Source organism: Plecotus auritus, assembly GCF_963455305.1.
Source record: "Plecotus auritus genome assembly, chromosome: 8".
Classification (NCBI taxonomy): domain Eukaryota; kingdom Metazoa; phylum Chordata; class Mammalia; order Chiroptera; family Vespertilionidae; genus Plecotus; species Plecotus auritus.
Window position 1 is genome coordinate 175,740,526 of NC_137782.1, and position 18,548 is coordinate 175,759,073.

Genomic DNA, 18,548 nt, shown 5'->3' on the forward strand with positions numbered 1-18,548 from the left:
CACAGCGGGGAAGCACAGCAAGCAGCAGAGCAAGGGGTGCCAGCAGCTGCACACAGCGTTCCTTATGGCCGGCCGGGGTGTTAGCACAGGAGGGGGCCGGCCGGGGTGCAGGGAGGAGGGGTGTTAGCACAGGAGGGGGCCGGCCGGGGTGCAGGGGGGAGGGGTGTTAGCACAGGAGGGGGCCGGCTGGGGTGCAGGGGGGAGGGGTGTTAGCACAGGAGGGGGCCGGCCGGGGTGCAGGGAGGAGGGGTGTTAGCACAGGAGGGGGCCGTGCAGCCAGGCCTCATCTCCGGCTCCTCCTCCCCCCCTCCCCCCCTGGCCCCATGTGCACTGCAAGTGCTGGGTCCCAGCTCCAGGTGAGGCCGGTCCCTCTCCATCACCCATGACCTCCCACCGTGTCCACACACAAAGAGGCTCCCTCAGCAGGGAGGACAGAGACAGGAAGAAAGGAAAAGGAAAAGAATTTAAACCTACAGTCATTTAAATAAGTCTTTAAATAAATCCCCAGCAGGAATTTAAGACTTGAGTAAGTACGTCCAGTCCTGTCTACATTTCTCCTCTCCTCTGCTGGGCCCATCCCCCTCCACTCTCTCGCCCAGGATTGCATGCACTGAGGCCTCGGCCCAGGCTGCTCCTTCCCCGCCCGGCCCGGGGCCTTGCTCACTAGCAAATGAGCAGACTCCCATCTGTCCCAGGCCACCAGTCTCCTGTGCTTCCCCAAGACGCGCCTCACCTTCCGACTTGGTTTTTTCTTTTCTGGGAATGTTTGTGCACACACCCTGGTCTTACCCTTAGGGGTTTACCCATTTTGTAAAGCTAGCTCTAGCTTCTCCCGGAGATGGAGCCGAATCTCACAGCCAGAAGTGGCCTCCCTTCCCCAGAATCCCAGCAGCACTGGGCTCTTAAAATAGTATCTCTCTCTCTCTCTCTCTCTCACACACACACACACACACACACACACACACGCACACACAAATAACAGTGCAGCCCAGGGATCTTTGAGGCAAAGCTGGGGGCTTTAGTCATTTATGCAGCCACCCTCCACACTACCTGGCAAATGCCTCATACAGTGGGCATTCAGCTGATCGCTCCCTTGTTTTGTTGATTGTCAAGTAAATAAGCAAAGTTCCTGAAAGCAAAGTGAGTGCCTTGGTGATTTGGTTGACATGAGGGGCGTGGAGCGAAGGGAACAACTTTTCTGTCTTAATTTCCAAAAAGAGCTTAAACATTCCACTTAGGAGATGGAGAACTGGCGGGACACACACACGCCACAAAATAGAATCTTAAGTAATGAAGAATAATGGAAGGCTCCTCCACTTACATAATTTACTCTAAAATCTAGGAAAATGAATGGCTCCGAGGTAAAAAGATGGAAACTGTAGGCTAACATTTGTCAGAATGCATTACTGCGCGTTCCGTCCTGTCGTCCAGACGTACACATTTGTGTCCAGTTTCCCTCGTCTGGGGCCCTCTGAGGACTTCTTTCATGGCCTCCTCCTTCCACGGGAATGCCTCCCTAGCTCCCCGCATCTGAGTGTGACTCTTGCTCTTGCAGAAGAAACACTTGCGATTCTCCTGCCCTCACACCTGTCTCTTCACCAAGCCCACAAAGACATGAGAGAGAAGGAAAGCGGGGAAGTTACAGTCCGTTTTGTCTTCTTGTTGCCAGCGTTGACAGGCGGCTAGCGTACGTGGTGCTGCGTAGTGACAGCACCGCGGCTTTCTCTCGGGAAGTGGGACGTGGTTTCCGTGCCAGGTTCAAGGCCCGCGTGCCGCCGGGAAACTAGATGCTCTGGCGCTAGCGTGAGCCCGTCCCCCCGCCCCGCCCGCCCCCGCCGCCCCGAAAAAGCCAGCTGTCGATTGTTTCTTGTTTGCTTACAGGCCAATGTGCTTTGTAAAGCAGCTCGAGATCCCTCACTACGGCTACAGAAACAACGTCCCCACGACCACGCCGCGCTCCAACCTGGCCAAAGAGCTGGAGAAATACTCCAAGACGTCGTTTGAGTACAACAGTTACGACAGCCACACGTACGGCAAGCGGGCCATAGCTCCCAAGGTGCAAACCAGGGACATATCCCCCAAAGGATATGATGGTAGGAGGTGCACACTCTTATACATGAGAGTCACGCTTGCCTTGATGATGTTGTTGTTGTGTATATCCATTTCCTACCAGCCGGTCGCGCATGTGGGCACTTGCTGGGCACCCAAGAACAGCACGCCACCCCTGGGCTTTTTCCTCCGAACCAGAGGTCCACGGTGGGGAGCAGGGCCTGTGGGTGTGGACAGCGCCTCGGCTCCTCTGCCCCATGCTGTCACTAAGACCGCGTCCTCACCTCCTAAGCGCCCTTTAATAGGGGGCCCAACTCAGATAACTGGACAGCCAGTAGCAGCGGCCCCAAGTCCGTGGCTGTGTTGGGAAGTCTGCATCCCACCCCGCCCCGTGTTCCCAACCCCTGGGTGCACACAGAGTCGTCCGGGTGACTTAGAAGTCTGACGCTCAGGCGGCACCCACCGCTGCCAAACCAGAACCTCAGGTGTCCCCTGTGTGGTGGGATGGTAAAGTCACCGTGATTCTTCTGGGCAGCTGAGGGTGGACAGCCTCTGAGGGTGTGCCCGCCCCTCCAGCAGGCGTGGACCCTGCTCTGTTCTGCGCTGGGGAGCAGACCTGGGAGAGCCACCTGGTGGGCCCGGCTTGGTCATGGGCGCACTCTGCCATCAGGGCAGGAAAAGCACAGCGCCGGTGCACCCGCGGGCTCAGCCGCCGCCGCAGTGTGACTGGGTCGCATTTGCCGTGGCTAGTGGTTGTTGAACGTGGAGGGGAGGACCACGTATCCTGGAGTTGACTTACTTACCTAACCACGATTCTACTTTACATTCCAGGACATATGACTTAGCTGGCAACTCTTACTAACTGGCATGTGGGCTGCGTAGCTTGTGGTGATTCAGAAGTCTCTCCTGGCGCTCTCTAGGGAGGCAGGGGATAGGCTCTAAGCATGTGCACGCTCCTGTCTGAGAGATGGCATTAAAATCACCGCACACAGACCGTTTCAGCTGAGCGGTGGGGCTTCTGAAACCTCGTAATTCAATATGAGTAGCTACACCTTTTTCTAAGTTACGTTAGTCGTTCTTTGCCTTAATAACAATTAATATGTATAGTGAATAGAATATCTCTGATGCATCAATATTGATTATCTTTGCATGTATCAATTCTTAATATATAGGAACAAAGATACAAGTGGGGAAAAGAAAGTGGTTTACGGTGTAATAGAAAATGAGTATTTTTGTTTATTTTGTAATCACTTACCGATTTCAGGTTTTATTATTTCCTTCATTTGATTGCAAATGAAGGATCGAAAGAAGTTGAATTCACATAATTAAGGGTTCTATTGATACCATTTCCAGTTTTGAGTGATCTGATGAGTGCTTTGACTCGTTCATTTTCACCTGCCTCTGTCGCTGCTCTGCTCTGTGGCTGACTCCCTTGCCCCCCTGTCGTGGCCGGGCTGGGCGAGGGCGTGGCCGGTGGAGCGCGTCTTGGGTTGCAGTGTCTTCCGGGTTAGGAGGCAAACCTGCCTGTCTGTTCTCAGCTCTTCCCTGAGGACCGTGTGCTGTTGGGACGTTAGTGCTGTGTGTCGGTCCCCAGAGTCGAGTGGAGGCACCGTTTCTGCCCTGCTGCTGGGAAGACCAGGGACAGCTCTAAAGAGGGCACAAGCATGTTAGTCCCCGGCATTCTCGCCTGCCCAGAAAGATACCTGGTGTCAGGACCTTAGGCAGGGCCACGCTGGTCAGCCGGCCAACAGGAAAACAAGAACAGAATAACAACTCCACTCTTAGGTCCTCAGTGAACTACGAGAAGAGGAAGGACCCTTTTAACACTAAACATGTCCTGAGAAGCAAGTCAGTGACCCGTTTCTCTTCCACTGGAGTCGCCTGACAGGCTTCTAACGCATGGAGGACAGTGCCCGCTAAGGATGAGGGCTGGGCCCGGGCCGGGGCAGGGTGAGCTGAGAGGAGCCCTCCTGCTCCCGGGCATTGGGCAGCAGGACCACAGGCGCCTGGGGTCTGCCCTCACCTCCAGGAGCGCACGGGACTCGGTCACTGCTCCGGAGCCAGAGGGAAGTGAGCCTGTGGTGGGCGGGCCAGTGTCGGGACAGGAGCAGCGCGTAGACGCAGGTGTCTAGGACCCAGGGCCTCCCCCGTCTGCCAGTCACCGGAGGTCCCACCTGCTGTGGCCAGACACTCAGCACTTGGGCGCAGCCCCCTCGTTCTCCCGGGCACCAGGCACGTCCTGGCTGCTCTCTGTCTCTGTCCATCCGCCTGTCTGTCCATCCGTCCGTTCATAAATCCATCCGCCATCTACCCGTCCTCTCGCCGGTGGGCGCATCCTCAGGAGGCACATGCTTGTTTCCACGGAAGCCCAGGGTGGAGCACACTCGCCTGCCCCTACAAACATGCGCAGAAGCAGGTGGCTGTTTCCGGGGCCATGAGGCGCCCACCAGCAGAGCAGGCGCTAGGAAGGTCCTGGTGGAAGGTGTTGGCTTCGTGTCCATTTCACTTATTTTCAGTACAAATGGCTACCGTTGCTCTTTCCCTGCAAGAGCGGCTGCCTGCCTGAGGAGGGCCTGCTCCGTGGGGCGTGGCCTGCCCGCAGCTGCGTCACACGAAGGCGTGGCCCTGCAGTCACAGCGGCGTAGCTCTGTCACCCCGTGTACGCTGGCACCTAGGACGCGAACACATCCTTCTCTGCGGGCCAGTTGGAAAGGGGCTTGATTGAAAACCACTTTGTTTGCCAAAAGAAAAGCCCAGTGCCTTTTATGGTGAATCAGGTACTGCCATCTGACTAGGAGGGGCTCCTGGGTGGGGCGGGGGCCAGAGCCCCCCGGGAGAGGCACCCGCCCCCCCTACGCCCTGCAGCTCTGCGGCGCCCCCTGGTGTCAGCACAGTGTGGTCCCAGGTCACCGGCACTAGGGTTTTCTCAAAGTTGAACAGATAATCATTAGGAACGAAGGCCTTCATCGCCTGAAAGATCTGAAGTATAGAGACTCTTACTTCATTGGCAGCAAAACAAGAAAAAGTGGACGGCATTTAGTGAAGGGATACGCCTGGCCGCCGGCTGCTTCTCCCCCCCCCCCCCCCCCCCGCAGGGTGTGCAGTCCCAGCTGCCCCAGACCCTCCCGCGGAGCCCAGAGGAGCCGGGTTTGAGCACTCAGTGACGGGCATGCCTTTTACCAAGTGGCTGCCGTTGTGCGTGGACACACGTTGTCCTGCTGCTTTGAGAAACTGAGTATCACTCATTTCTGAACGAAGTTGCCATGTTTCTTATCGGTGTGGAACACGTTTCCCTGAGCCCGTGGCTAGCCCTCGTCAGGAAGGAAACACACCTTTATAAGTATTATTCTATTTCTCCCAGGACTTTTCTAACAAATGCATGGACGATGTAAAACCACAAACTCATTCCTGTGAGAGAACCTTGGGATGCGAGTTGGCATTGCCACCTCGATGTGCTGTAGGGCAGGTCCCTGGGTGGCCTCCTGGGACTGTGTCTCTGGGGTCCCTCTGGGCCCCGCTGCCCCCTGTGCCCTGTGCTGCTGAGATGGGGCACATTCGCAGGGGACAGAGGGAGAAAGGCCGAGGGCCTGGCACAGAGGGTGTGAGGACTGGCTCGGCTGAGGCGGCGCGGGGGCAGGATAGAAGTGACCGGCCTGCAGCTGCGCATGCCTGGTGGGCCTGAGTGTGGAATTGGCCTCTGGTCCATGCGGGGAAGCTGGCCCGGAGGTGGGCTGTGTGTGCAGTGGTCTGTGGCTTTGTTAGGGGCGGCTGCCCCCTCGCCCGTGGCCAGGTGGGAACAGTGAACAGCGTCTGCGATGTCAGGACGGCACGGGCTTCGGTGCAAAGCCGAGCGTCACGGAAGCTCGGTTCTTTCTCCACCTGTATCTGAACGAGGCGCTTTGGGGCACTTTCGTGGCGTCGCTCACGCTGACCGAGCTTGTTGGCTGTGTGGGGTTATCTTGTCATCCCGTTCAGTTGTGTCTGCTTCTTCCCGCTGGGGAAGCTCTGAGCAGGGCTTCCTTGCTCCTTTGGTACTGACCCACCAGTGACTGTTGGGGACGACCGTGAGGGCAGGCCAGGCTGCTGTCAAGGGATGTGGTGGGACCAGGCGCCACAGCACAGCTGGCCCCGTGCATGCACCCCATCACTGCGTCCCGCTGGACCTCCCGCCCACGCAGGGGCCCTGAGCTCACCTGGTGCGAGACAGGGTGGCACTCTGGTGGAGGGCTTAGGACACTGAGCGGGGTCTGCCAGCACCTCCAGGTTCACCTCCCAGGAGCCTCATGGCCAGGCTCTGGGGGAGAAGCCTGACCCTGGGGCTTTAACGCCCCTGCAGTGATAAGGGCAGTGCTCGTAAACCCTCCAGCAGATGCCTCCGTCCACTGTGCTAGCGGGACGTTGGACACTCAGAGGCATGCTGTTCCCAGGAGCCTGTCTGGCTGGTGGTGAGCTGGCTGCTCAGAAAGATAACCAGTAAGGGACGCTCTGGGCCGGAGGCGAGGCCGTTCCTGTAAGGAGGGCGTGTCTGCGCATCCCCAGCGGTCATGGTCACTCTGCTGGTGCATTTACCTCGGGCTCACCCAAGTCCACAGGGCGCACGCCCCCTCGTGGCCCTTTGTGAGAATCACAGGGTGACTGTGATTGCCCTTCCCCATGTGGCCCTTTGTGAGAATCACAGGGTGACTGTGATTGCCCTTCCCCTCGTGGCCCTTTGTGAGAATCACAGGGTGACTGTGATTGCCCTTCCCCACGTGGCCCTTTGTGAGAATCACAGGGTGACTGTCCTTGAGGAAGGGGATGTTCAGCCACATTGTCTGGTCTGCACACCCAGCCTGCACGCCGCTCCCCAAAGCGCAGGCCTCACAGGTGACCGGGCACAGGACAGTGAGCCCCACTGGACACCGCAGCCCCTCCGGGTGGGAGCAGCCAGTCTCCAAAGGGCTGAGCAGCCTGGGCCCCCCACCCAGTGAGCTGATGAGCAGTCCTGCCAGGGAGGCTGCCTCCTGGGCCTCAACCAGGAGGGGAGACACCCTGGTGACTGAGCCCAGCAGGTGGGGGCCTGTAAGGCACGTGCCAATGCCACTCACGGGAGGGCCGGGCACTGTGTCCCCACAGTCCCAGATGAGCTCAGTCAGCGGCGCGCGGGGTCCCAGGAGGCAGGCCAGGTGGCTCGCTCCTCGTGAGTCAGCCCTTGGCCCCGCGCCTCCATGTGATGTGTGTCCGCGCAGGGCTGGGGGTGCGGGTGGCAGGGCGCATGACCTGGCGGGTACCCGAGTCACCCTGCCCGTGTCTCCCCAGCGAAGCGGTACTGCAAGGACGCCAGCCCCAGCAGCAGCACCGCCAGCAGCTACGCGCCCAGCAGCAGCAGCAACCTGAGCTGCGGCGGCGGCAGCAGTGCCAGCAGCACCTGCAGCAAGAGCAGCTTTGACTACACGCATGACATGGAGGCAGCCCACATGGCGGCCACCGCCATCCTCAACCTGTCCACACGCTGCCGCGAGATGCCACAGAACCTGTCCACCAAGCCGCAAGACCTGTGCGCCACACGGGTACGCACGCCTGCCGGGCGGGCCCCGTCCACCCCCGAGGTCACCCTGGCCCCTCAGGACACAGGCAGAAGCTGAGACGTCGTCTCCCTGAGCATCCCTTCTGGGGGACCGCCCAGCTCTGGGAGCAGCTGCCCCGGCACGCGGTCAGGAAGGGGCCAGGCGTCTGCGACGCGGCATGGCTGTGTCCCTGTAAGATCCAGGCGCATTTCTGTAAACAGGGACCAGGACCCTGAAGACCCAGCATGCCTTGAACTTGCAAATACAAGGACGGCCGTCAGTAAAAGGCAGGCCTGGCCTCTGGCCGTGCTCCCAGCAGGTCGCCCAGGACAGGGGAACAAGCAGAGTGCCAATCCGATTTCCCCGGGGGCCAGTCTTACAGGGCAGCAGCTTGCATCAGCTCAGAAACCAGTCTTTGTGGTGGTTTCCATGACTCATCGCTCGTGCCCAGATCAGGAGAGCCGGGCAGATGGCAGCCAGGGAACTGCCTGGCGAGGCCACGAGGTGGCTGGGGACGCGGGTGGCGCTCCCAGAGGACCTGTGAGCAGGCAGGGGTGGTGTGGCCTCCTCGCTAAGGAACAGAGTGTCGGAGCCTTGCCTGGAGCTGCTCGCGGGCACACGGCCTCACACCTACAGCAGTTCTGGATGAGGGGAATTTGTATGAAGGGAGGAAGGCCAGCAAGTTCATGTCCTACAAATGCTTTTTTATTAGCATTCTCATTCCTAGATTTTGGAAAAGGACCAGGGGCACGCAGTGTCCGTGGTGACCAGGGCTGCTAAATGGGAGGCAGCCACGGAGGAGGTTCTACAGTGAAAGAGGAAGAGACTGTCACCCCTCATCTGTTTACTTTATTACACTTAGACTCAGACTAAGGGCATTGAGTGCGGAATCATAAAGGCGGAGGCAGTAGGAAAGCTTGAAACCCGGGCGCACTTGGACAAAGAGCTGAGGCAGAATAGTGCTCTGTAATTGGTCCAGGGAGCAGCCAGGGCGGGGCCTTACTCCCGGCCCCTCCCTCTGCTGTGACGTCAGGGCAGCCCCTCAGCTCAGGGCTGTGTCCCCCTCTCTCTCTCTCTCTCTCTCTCTCTCTCTCTCTCTCTCTCTCTCTCTCTCGGTTGGGCGTTCCTCCCTCTCCTGATTCCCTCCCTCTCCCCTTCACGCGCCCTTCCTTCTCCCTCTGGAGGGCTGAGCTCTGAAGAATTCTTGATCTGTTTCAAAGCATCTTTTAAAAGGGGAGCTCACCCTGGCCCTCTTTGTTAGCCAGATGACTGCATTGCAGGGTTGCTGGACGCAGAGCAGCCGGGCCAGTCACAGCCGCAGGCACTCTGAGTAGTGTGGAAGCCTCTGCCTCTCGGGCTTTGGGTTAGAAAGTGAATTCCCACCTTCCCCTCCCACCCACCTTCCCCTCCCACCCACCCACTCTTGTTTTCTCACGCTCCGAGGCTTGAACTGTTCAGCAGCAGTGAAACCAAAGGAGAATGTTTAAGTTTATATCGTTTTAATGATAAGTATGTCTTCTATACACATTGTAATTCTGATCGCTTAATAGGTATTTGAAGTGGAATGGAATGGAAATTAGGCACGTGTTTGGTTTTTCCAGAAGCAGAGATGTACTGGCAGAAAGGAAGATGTAGGTAGATAACAGGTGTGATCAATAGGTGGCAGACAAGGGTAGGTAGGTAAGTGATGGACCGATGGATGATAGACAGGTACATGGATGGGGGAGGGTGTGTGGCTATAGGGATAGACGAGAGAGTGGACGCCGGCGTGCATCCTGGGAGCCTGGGCAGCAGGGGAGGATGGAGGACCCACTTCAGCTCCCTCGCCTGGGGCGTACGTACGTGGCATGGTGAGCAGCTTCTCTTCTGCTTCCGTGCTGGCTGGAGGCGGGCTGCAGTCGGGAGGGAACCGCGTGGTGACCTGTCTTTCTGCCGACAGAACCCTGACATGGAAGTGGACGAGAACGGCACGCTGGACCTGAGCATGAACAAGCAGAGGCCGCGGGAGGGCTGCTGCCCGATCCTGACCCCGCTGGAGCCCATGTCCCCGCAGCAGCAGGCCGTGATGAGCAGCCGGTGCTTCCCGCTGGGCGAGGGGGACTGCTGGGACCTGCCCGTGGACTACACCAAGATGAAGCCCCGGAGGGTGGATGAGGACGACTCCAAGGAGATCACTGTAGGTCCCTCCCGGGCCCCGCCCTCGGTCCAGCTGTGTCCTGGGAGCGGTGTGCTGCCTCCTCCCTCCTGGGACCTGGAGCTAGTGAGGCTCTAGGCCAGCCGTGGGCAAACTGCGGCCCGCGGGCCGCATCCGGCTGTTCTATCCGGTTCTCTTGCTCTCCCCTCCGCTCCTTTACTTTGAATTTATATTAGTTCACACAAACACTCCATCCATGCTTTTGTTCCGGCCCTCCGGTCCAGTTTAAGAACCCATGGTGGCCCTCGAGTCAAAAAGTTTGCCCACCCCTGGTCTAGGCACATGCTTGTTGACTCAGGAAGGACTTGTGACCAACATGGATTTGGTGAAACAAACCACTGACTCGTCTAAACGATGACTTTTGTGTTCTGAACAGAGTGTTTTCTTACAAGCAGTTTCTATGAGAAAATGTGCCAGCAGCAGGCCAGCCCCTTCTCGGGGTGACCCCTTGCTGTCTAACCGCAGAGGCACCTCCGTGCACGTTGCTCTGGAGCCAAGGGCGGGGTCTGCTCTCCGAGGACCTGGAGCTCAGAGCAGGCCCAGCCTTGGGGGCCATGTAGCTCCGTCACCTAAGCCTTTATCCACGTGTTTCCAAAACACCTCTGTCAAGAACCTGATTCTAAAGCCGTTACAGTTTTCCAAGTCAGCTTATTAAAATAGTTTAATATTCTTTAGACTGAAGAAAGAAAGGAAGAAAAACGTGTTTTCACTGGCCTGGCCTTTTTCTCTAGTGTTTAATCCTCAAAGTTAAACCTTTTTCTCTATTCACTGAAAAGCGAACATTTTTAAGGGAAGACCACACCAAAGCAATAGCATCTTCTGGGAACAAGGAGGGGGGGAAAGGAAACACTGGCTACTGAGAGAAAGGCGTCTTTCTATAAGGCCTCCCCCAAAGCCTCTTGTTCTTGTTCTTGGATTGAGAGCGGGAGCTGGGTCCCAGAGCTGTCCTCCGCCCCAGTGTGACGTCATTGGGGCCGCAGAGGCGTGGCAGTGGGAGCTCCAGACTTACTCTCACTAACATGAAGCCCCCTAAGTGGGCAGGAGTATTGCATGGTGCACCCGACCCGGCCAGAAGGGAAAGCACCTCCTGTTCAGGAAAATGTCTGCTCAACAGCGCCACCTACAGGGGTGTCTTGGTCATGACACTTGGACCCACTTCCTATAAAAAAATGCTGAGAAGGATTTAAAGCTGCCACCTCCGAGGTGGGGTTCCCTTGCCGCCAGGCTGAGGGCCCAGGGAGAGGGAGGAGGCAGTGGTTACGGAAACCGCAGGCAGGCGTGCTGAGATGGTAGGGGCAGCCCCGAGCAAAGCGTGCAGGCAGCTTGGGAGGGAGCGGCCTGTGGAGCAGGCACCCGCTCCCTCCCTCGTGGAGGTGGGACGCTGGGTGAGGGTGTCCCTGTGGCCAGACCACTCCTGTTCCTCTTGTGCACAAGGCCCTGCCAGTGACGAGCCCCCAGAATTGCAGACGTCTGGAGCGGACGGGATGTGAAGGGCCAGCCCCAAAGGGAGCCTGAACCAATTTCCATTTGCATTTTCAGGGGGAAGCGGTGTGGCCATCGGGAGGGTAGAGTCGGGAGGGGAAGTGAGAGGCAGCGCCCGCAGACGGGCCTTTGTGCACTGAGGCGCGTGCTCGGTGTGGCTGACGCTGTGTTTCGCCTGCAGCCGGAGGACCTGGACCCCTTCCAGGACGCTCTGGAGGACAGAAGGTACCCGGGGGAGGTGACCATCCCGAGCCCCAAGCCCAAGTACCCGCAGTGCAAGGAGGGCAAGAAGGACCTGATAACGTAAGCCTGGCGCGGCTCCCTCCCCTCCCCCCTCGCGGCTGCCGTGAGCCGGCCTGTGCGTGCCTTGCCGTGAGCATGCGACATCCGCAGCGTGTAGAGGTCCCCGCTGCCAGGGCAGCAGAGCGACCGCCACGTGGCCTCGCGTGTGTTCCCACGCTCTGGGCCGCGGAGCCGCCATCCTCATCCAACCGCGCATCCGCAGCTTCTCCAGGGCGCTGACCCCCTGCAGACATTGCAGCTAAACTGGAAACAATGAAACTTTTACAAGCTTTTCTAAACATACTTACTATTTTGGCTGTTTTTGTTTTTGTTTGGTGGCAGATGTCCAACACCCAGGTGTGATGGGAGTGGTCATGTGACTGGTAATTACGCCTCACATAGAAGGTGTGCCTCGTTTTCCTCATGGTGGATTCTGTCTTCTCAGTTTATTGTTTTCAGCTTACCTCAACAATGCTGTCCGAGCACCACGTCGCCTGTGTGCCCGCGCCGTGCTCTATGTTGACCGGCACAGTGTGCTGATGGGGTGTTGTGCACTGTGCTTTATTGGAAAATAAGCTTCCTAAATTGGGAAAATTCTTCACATTCAACCAGAGAGCGCAGATATTTTTATCTTTTCAAAAGTGATTTAACGGACCTGTCTTTTTAAATTGACATGCGGAGTTAATTATAAAAAGTCAACATACAGCACTTGCCCCATCGCTTTTCTGCATTAAACTTTAATTTCAATTTTGTGTGTGTTTGTTCGGAGCGCCAGCTGGTGGAGGCTACTCACGGACTCTCTGGCCTGTCTTACAGTCTGTCGGGCTGCCCGCTGGCTGACAAGAGCATCCGGAGCATGCTGGCCACCAGCTCGCAGGAACTCAAGTAAGACTGACGGGCATCGTCCTCCTTTAAAAGCCTGCCCACTGAGCAGGAACAGGAAGGAGGTGTCGTCTGAACAGAAAATGTCTTTTCGAAGCCATGTGCACAGCCGCGCATGCCTGGGTCCTCGGGATTGCAGTCCCTTTCCCGACAACTCCTTCCGCTTCTCCCTCTCGTTTACCTCCAGTTCTGTCATATCAGATCCTTTCTGTCTTGATTTTTCCCAAGCACAGTGCGCTCTCTCCGGTGTGCGTGCACAGGGAAGGGAGGTTCTGCAGAGTTTCTCAGATTTTAAGAAAAGATCGTAACTTAAAAGTCAAAAATTGATGTTTTGAGAGTCAGTAGTTAATGTGATTATTTACCACTTGGACGTTCCCTAGCACCGCGACAGGAAGCTACAGGGGACAGGTAATCCCTCAGGTCCCCAGGGGTAGGGTTCCCGACACTCAGGACAGCGATAGTGCACAGCTCGCTGACCCGTGTGCTCAGGCCTTCACACACGCATCCCTCTCGCTGCTGCATCTCCGGCTCCTCTGTGTCTGTAATTTTTCTCTATTTTAAACATAAATCTGGTCAACGGCACTTCCGTCTCCGTAAGTGCACACACGTGATGAGCCGGGTCCAGTTCCCGCAGGCTGTGCAAGAGGTGGGCGCGGGGTCCAGGAAGGGCACCCCGCGGCGGGGCTCCGGCTGGAGTGGACAGGGTGAGCGTGCGGAAACTACAGTCCCCAGCGCGATGAGAACAAGGGCCGTGGGGCCATTGGGCCACATTGCGTGGCTCCTCCTCGCTGGGAAACGGCTTCGTGGCCCGTTAGAGAAAGTGCTGTCTGCAGACCCTGCGTGCTTCCTTCCCAGGACCCGAGCCCACGCCCCGTGCTGCTGCGCCGATCCGGCTGCCGGGTGCGGGCTCGGTTCACTCGTGTCGTTTCTTGCAGGACCCCTGTCCAGGGCCCTAGTGCCGTAGACCACCTGCTCATGTTCAGTGACCTCCTGAACTAGCCCTCCCGCCGCCAGGCTGTTGGAGTCTTCTTCGTGGCGTGTAAACAGCAGAGGGCGCCCTCTTCCCAACCCAACGGCCGTAAAGCCGTAGCATCCTCCACGGCGCCTCGCGGACAGATAGCGCTCAGAGCCTCCCAGTGGACAGGATTAGCAGGAAGAGCTCAGCCCACTGGGTTCCGGCATCTTCTCATAGCTTGCCACCATGCTTCTCCTGGCCAGGACCTGGCTCACTGCCCCGGACCTTGGCCAGCGCCTCAGAAGGCACTTCCCTTTGACGCTGTGACGAGGACCCTGGGCAGAAGTCTGGCCCGGCTCAGCCCCACAGGCCGCTGTGACCGGGAACGTGGCCTTCCCACAGCTCGCACCTAATGTCGCATCTAGTCTGGGTGTCTCGGGACCCCAGAGGCCAGAGTAGTTTTCTGCAGGTCTGGTTAGCACTGGTTTGCATCCCTTGACAGTGGGCTTAGAAGTTTCTGTGGATCTGAAGCTCCAGGCCGCCAGCCTCCTCCTGTCTCATCTTGGAAGATGGCGTCCTCGCCATCGGCATCTTCGGAGGGAGGCGGCCGCCCTCCCCTCGTCCGCTTCTTCCCCGAGGGCCTCGCCATCCAGAGGGGCTGCCTTCTCCTCATCCGGCTGATCTGAAAGCCACACTCACTTCCAGACGAGTCTTTGTAACCAGTACATCGCGTGTGAGTGACGCTCTCTGAGATGGTGTGTTCATCGTGGACGTCCAGTTGAATGCACACAATAAAGTCTGATGCTGAAATACGCAGGTCTCCCTTGTCTGCGCCTGCTGCCCGGAGGGCCCGTGGCTTCCTTTCTCCTTTGCGTTGTGGTTCTCCCATCCACCGCTCTTAGCTGAGCCGCAGGCTGCGGTCCGTCCCGGAGATCACGCAGCTCCCTCTGGAGAAGTCGGGCCTGGCTCTGGTCAGAGCTTCTTCTTCACACACGTTCTCAGAGCCGCTTCCCTGGTGCGGAGCGTGACCGGCGCCGTCCCCTGGGGCAGCGGCTCCCACATCTCGTATGAGAAAGCGGGGCCCAGCTTCCTCCAGAGAACACCTCCATGTGCACCTGCTGAGAAATGGAATCTTCCGGAGACGTTCCTCTTGTCACTTCTAACACTGGCTTTAAACTACTTGGCCCTGACAGGATGCTCTGGATCACGGACTGACAACTTTTGCCAGATAAACTTTGGGTCTTGGGTCCTCAAACCTCTAAAACACCCCAAGATGACACCCAGCTTGGCGCTTACTCAGAGCCACACATTGGGAATTCTGGAAAAGGGGTCGATCGCGGCTTGTCTGATGATGTACAACACATAAACAGTGCACGTCCGAACGCGACGTGCACGTGAGGGCCATTGGCGTCGGGAGCCCCTGCTCTCCGGCCCCTGGTCTGTCTGACAGAGGCAGCCCAGGCCAGTGGCTCAGGGAGGAGGCACAGCCCAGGGAAGCGACCCCCGGGAGGCAGGCGAGGGTCACGCAGGCCAGGAATCCCTGAGGCTGGAGGCCAGCCCCCACACACTCGGGGTGCCGCATGTGTGTGGCTGTGAGGTCCAGCCCTGCAGCTCGCCAGGCCCCAAAAGAAGAAAACTGTCCCACGTGGGGTGGGGGGTGACGAAAACGCGCTTAACGTGAGCTCTGATTCTGAGGGGAGTTTCTTCTCTACGATTTCACCTGCTCAGATCCCCTGAGTCCCGACAGGAAAACCTGCAGATCACATGACGTCACTGTCAGCCCCTTTCTAAGGAGACGGTGCCCTGCGCCAGCTCTCCCTCTTCCTTCCAGACGCACCGTCCCCTGCAGGTGTGGGCGAGACGCAGGCTCTCAGCCACCTTTCCCTCAGCGATCAGCTCGAGCCAACTCAAACCTGATGCCACTCAGCTCTCACGTGGCCTCCAGCTGGCTTCTTGACTCCTGGCTCCTGTCTGAGGGTGCAGCGCCCGAGGTCGCACTGGGGCAGCTGCTGGCAGGAGGGTGGTTTGGGTCACTACTGTGGGTCACCCCCTCCTGTGGGGCTTTGACTTAGCCCGGTGGTGGGGCTGTGGGCGTGCTGCCCTTTAGAAAGTTCTCTCCCGTGTCCCGTGCCTCCTGGGCATCTGTCCCCGGAGTCATTAGCTTCGACGTAGAGGAAGTTCAGCCACACGTACCGCGGACCTTTCTGAAAGCCTGGTGACATCTGTTTTAAGACAAACGTTAAACATTAGAACTTTGGACGCAGGCCGAGGTATCGCTTTCCTCTAAAGGCTGCCTGTCCCTGGACTTCCAGGCTTGTTTCTCTGCCGCACGGGCAGCTCCGGCTGGGGGAGGTGTCAGCAGGGATCTCACGGCGTCACTCATCTCCGGCTCGGTGGCTCCGGTGCAGGAGCCGCTGCTGCAGCTGTGCGCCTGACCCCTAGACGCACGCCCCTCCTGCCGCCTTGCTTCACAGTGGACAGTAGTGAATCCACCCTGCGAATTACAACGGCCCCGACCTGAGTCCCATTTCTCTGACAGACGCGCCTTTCCTTGTCGGGCGGGGCGTTGGCCTCACCGTGCAGGTCGCTCCTTAGCGGCAGAGATTACTGTCCGTCTGGCCTCCACATTGAGTGGGCGGGGGGTGGGGGGGCAGTGGCACGTAATACTTGCTCTTCCACTTTAAACAGTCCCCCATGGACCCCTCGCTTCTGTTAGAAAAATCATTTTGTTCCGCCACTGGCTCGGTAGCCCGGGAATGCCTGGTCCGTGTGGGACCGTCTGCAGGCATGAGTGTGTCTGCGGGTGAGAAGTGGATGCTGGCCGCGGCTCCCTGGGTCCGCCCCGCGCCATGCGTGTGACCCGGGCCTTAGGCTGCCGAGAGGTGGAGCACGTGGGAGCCACCCCAGACCCCACCACTCCGCTGGTCATGACACAGGCCCTTGAAGGGGCCTCGGCGAAACCCCTGGGGAGGCCCAGCTCCTGTCACAGATGTGGGAGCTGAGGCGCCTGGCTGGCGTGGCTCAGTGGTTGAGTGTCAGCCCGGGAACCAAGAGGTTGCCAGTGGGATTCCTGGTCAGGGCACAGGCCCAGGTTGTGGACTCGATCCCCAGTAGGAGGCGTGCAGGAGGCAGCCGATCGATGATTCTCACTCATCGTTGATGTTTCTCTCTCTCTCTCCCTCTCCCTTCCTCTCGCTCTAAAAATCAATAAAAACGTTTTTTAAAGGAACTGAGGCTCAGGCAAGACCCACAGACAAGAGGCAGTGACACCTTTTCCACACGTCAAGCTACCGCCTCAAAATTAATAACACTTTAGGTGTGCTGTTCCGCGGTGGAGAGGAGAGGGTTACAATTACCTGTGGCTCTGACCACATACATGCACACACACAGGTACGCACACGCATGCACACAGGCACAGGAGCACAGGCACACGCACATACAAACATGCACGCACACACACGCATACACCACTTTCTGTCCCTGCAGCGCTCAGCGTTCGTTCTCAGGCAGTGACCCCCAGGGACGTGAGCTGGCGTGGGGCCTGATGTGGCTGAGCTGCAGACAGCTCCTGTCTGGTGAGTGACGCCTCCTCCACCAGAGGCAGCGTCTGTGTGTCTGCAGGTTCGGAATGTGCGTGGCAGGCAGCCCGTCAGGAGTGACACCGCCTGCCGCAGACCCACTTTGCGTGATCGTAGTAAGTAAAGGGCCGATTTAAAGGCAGTCCTACCTAGGACGTGGAGTTGGGAACAATGGAGTGAAACTTCCCGAGTAATGAGCTTGAGGACGGCTGCAGTCACACAGACACCCACGGGTGGACATGCAGAGCTGCACCCCAGACACTGGTCCATGGGGCCCTGCTGGGGGGTTCACGAGGAAACCGCCTCTCTGTCGCTGCAGCCCGACACTACAGACACTGCGGGGTCAGCTCCTGTGTCCCCTCCCGCCCCCCAGCCCCGCCCCGCCCCGCCCCCCCCCCCCCCCCCCCCCCCGCCGCAGGGGCTCCACGCTGTTTTAACCGGATCCCAGCTGAGAACCTTCCTCCCTCTCCTCCTCCTAGTAGTTGAGTGAGAGTCCCCACCTTTACTGGGCGGAGACAGGCCCTGGGTGGAGCCGCTGCACGACTGACCTGGGCCTTGACTTGTACATTGGAGGTTTCGTGCCAGGAAACACGTCTCCAATGTACAGTTCCCTGGAGCAAAGTGAGTGAGACTGGGAACAAAGTCGACGTTCCCTTTGGGAGATGACTGACAGGGATGTTGGAGGCATTTTTCCCAGCCGTTTCAGGGCGAGAACCATTCTCTCTGGGTTTCTTCCCTGAAGGGCTGTGTGAGGGCCTGGGGGCCGGGCAGAAGGGAGCGGCGAGGCCGGGAACATTGATTCCAGCGTGGCCGCAAGTCGTGTCCCGTTGGCGCTGCTTCTTGGCGGGTATGCTGCAGAAGGGGTCTTTGGCACAGTGACCTCTGCTCAGTCACCCACACCCCAGAGTCCGAGGCCCATGGGGCCGGCTGCTTCCTGTCACGGTTAGGGCTGAGACTGCCGACCTTCAAGCCGTGGAGAGCACTGTGATGGTGTGAGCAGGTGGCGGTCCCACGCGTCCCTGACGTTTCTAAGAACACACATTCAGTGCCAGAGCTTCCTGCGAATCAGAACCAAGTGTAACTGGCGTTGTGACGTGTCTGCCGCTGTCCCACAGAACTCCCTGGGGGCACCTGGGGGAGGCCCACCTCTCACCTGCACACACAGCCCCGCCCCCCTCCCACCCCCCACCCACCCCCGCGAGCCGGAGCCGGAGCCGTGGCTCCTGAGCTCCTGGGTGGGGCCCCTGTGGCTGAGGAACTGAATTTCCAATTATACTTCGCTTTATCAATTCACATTTAACAGGCATACATATCGAGTCAGCACCTACATCTGCACTGCTGACCCCACAGACTGCAGGTGCGCAGCGCCCGACCGCTCCCTGGGCGGGCGGTCTCCCGTGCACCACAGGCTGTGTTCGATTCCTGGCCTGGGCACAGACCTAAGGCTCTGGGTTCAATCCCTGGTCGGGGCGCGTAGGGAGGGCAACCAATGGATAGTTCTGAAGCCTCAGACCTCGTTCCTATCGTTCTGTATGCATTTTGCCACGGTCTAGTCCCCGGGGATTCAGGAATATTATTTC

At 58.4% G+C, this 18,548-nt stretch overlaps 2 protein-coding genes across 20 annotated transcripts in view; one reads left to right on the forward strand and one right to left on the reverse strand.

The window, feature by feature from the left end:
- TPO (thyroid peroxidase) overlaps positions 1-18,548 on the reverse strand; it is a gene marked incomplete at its 5' end in the record, with an annotated part of 445,236 nt that overhangs the window by 255,522 nt on the left and 171,166 nt on the right. The gene's annotated exons all lie outside the window — the stretch shown is intronic.
- The window catches only part of MYT1L (myelin transcription factor 1 like), a 297,774-nt gene that overhangs the window by 247,806 nt on the left and 31,420 nt on the right, over positions 1-18,548 (forward strand). For 17 of the 19 annotated variants that reach the window (XM_080683275.1, XM_080683277.1, XM_080683265.1 and 14 more), the window contains 5 exons: positions 1,882-2,093; positions 7,348-7,598; positions 9,535-9,771; positions 11,453-11,574; positions 12,370-12,438. In XM_080683275.1, coding sequence (XP_080539401.1) covers positions 1,882-2,093; positions 7,348-7,598; positions 9,535-9,771; positions 11,453-11,574; positions 12,370-12,438 — 891 coding nt within the window. Of the gene's footprint in view, positions 1-1,881; positions 2,094-7,347; positions 7,599-9,534; positions 9,772-11,452; positions 11,575-12,369; positions 12,439-13,370; positions 16,006-18,548 lie in introns of those variants that run through there. The other 2 variants (XM_080683273.1, XM_080683268.1) reach the window with 2 other exon arrangements.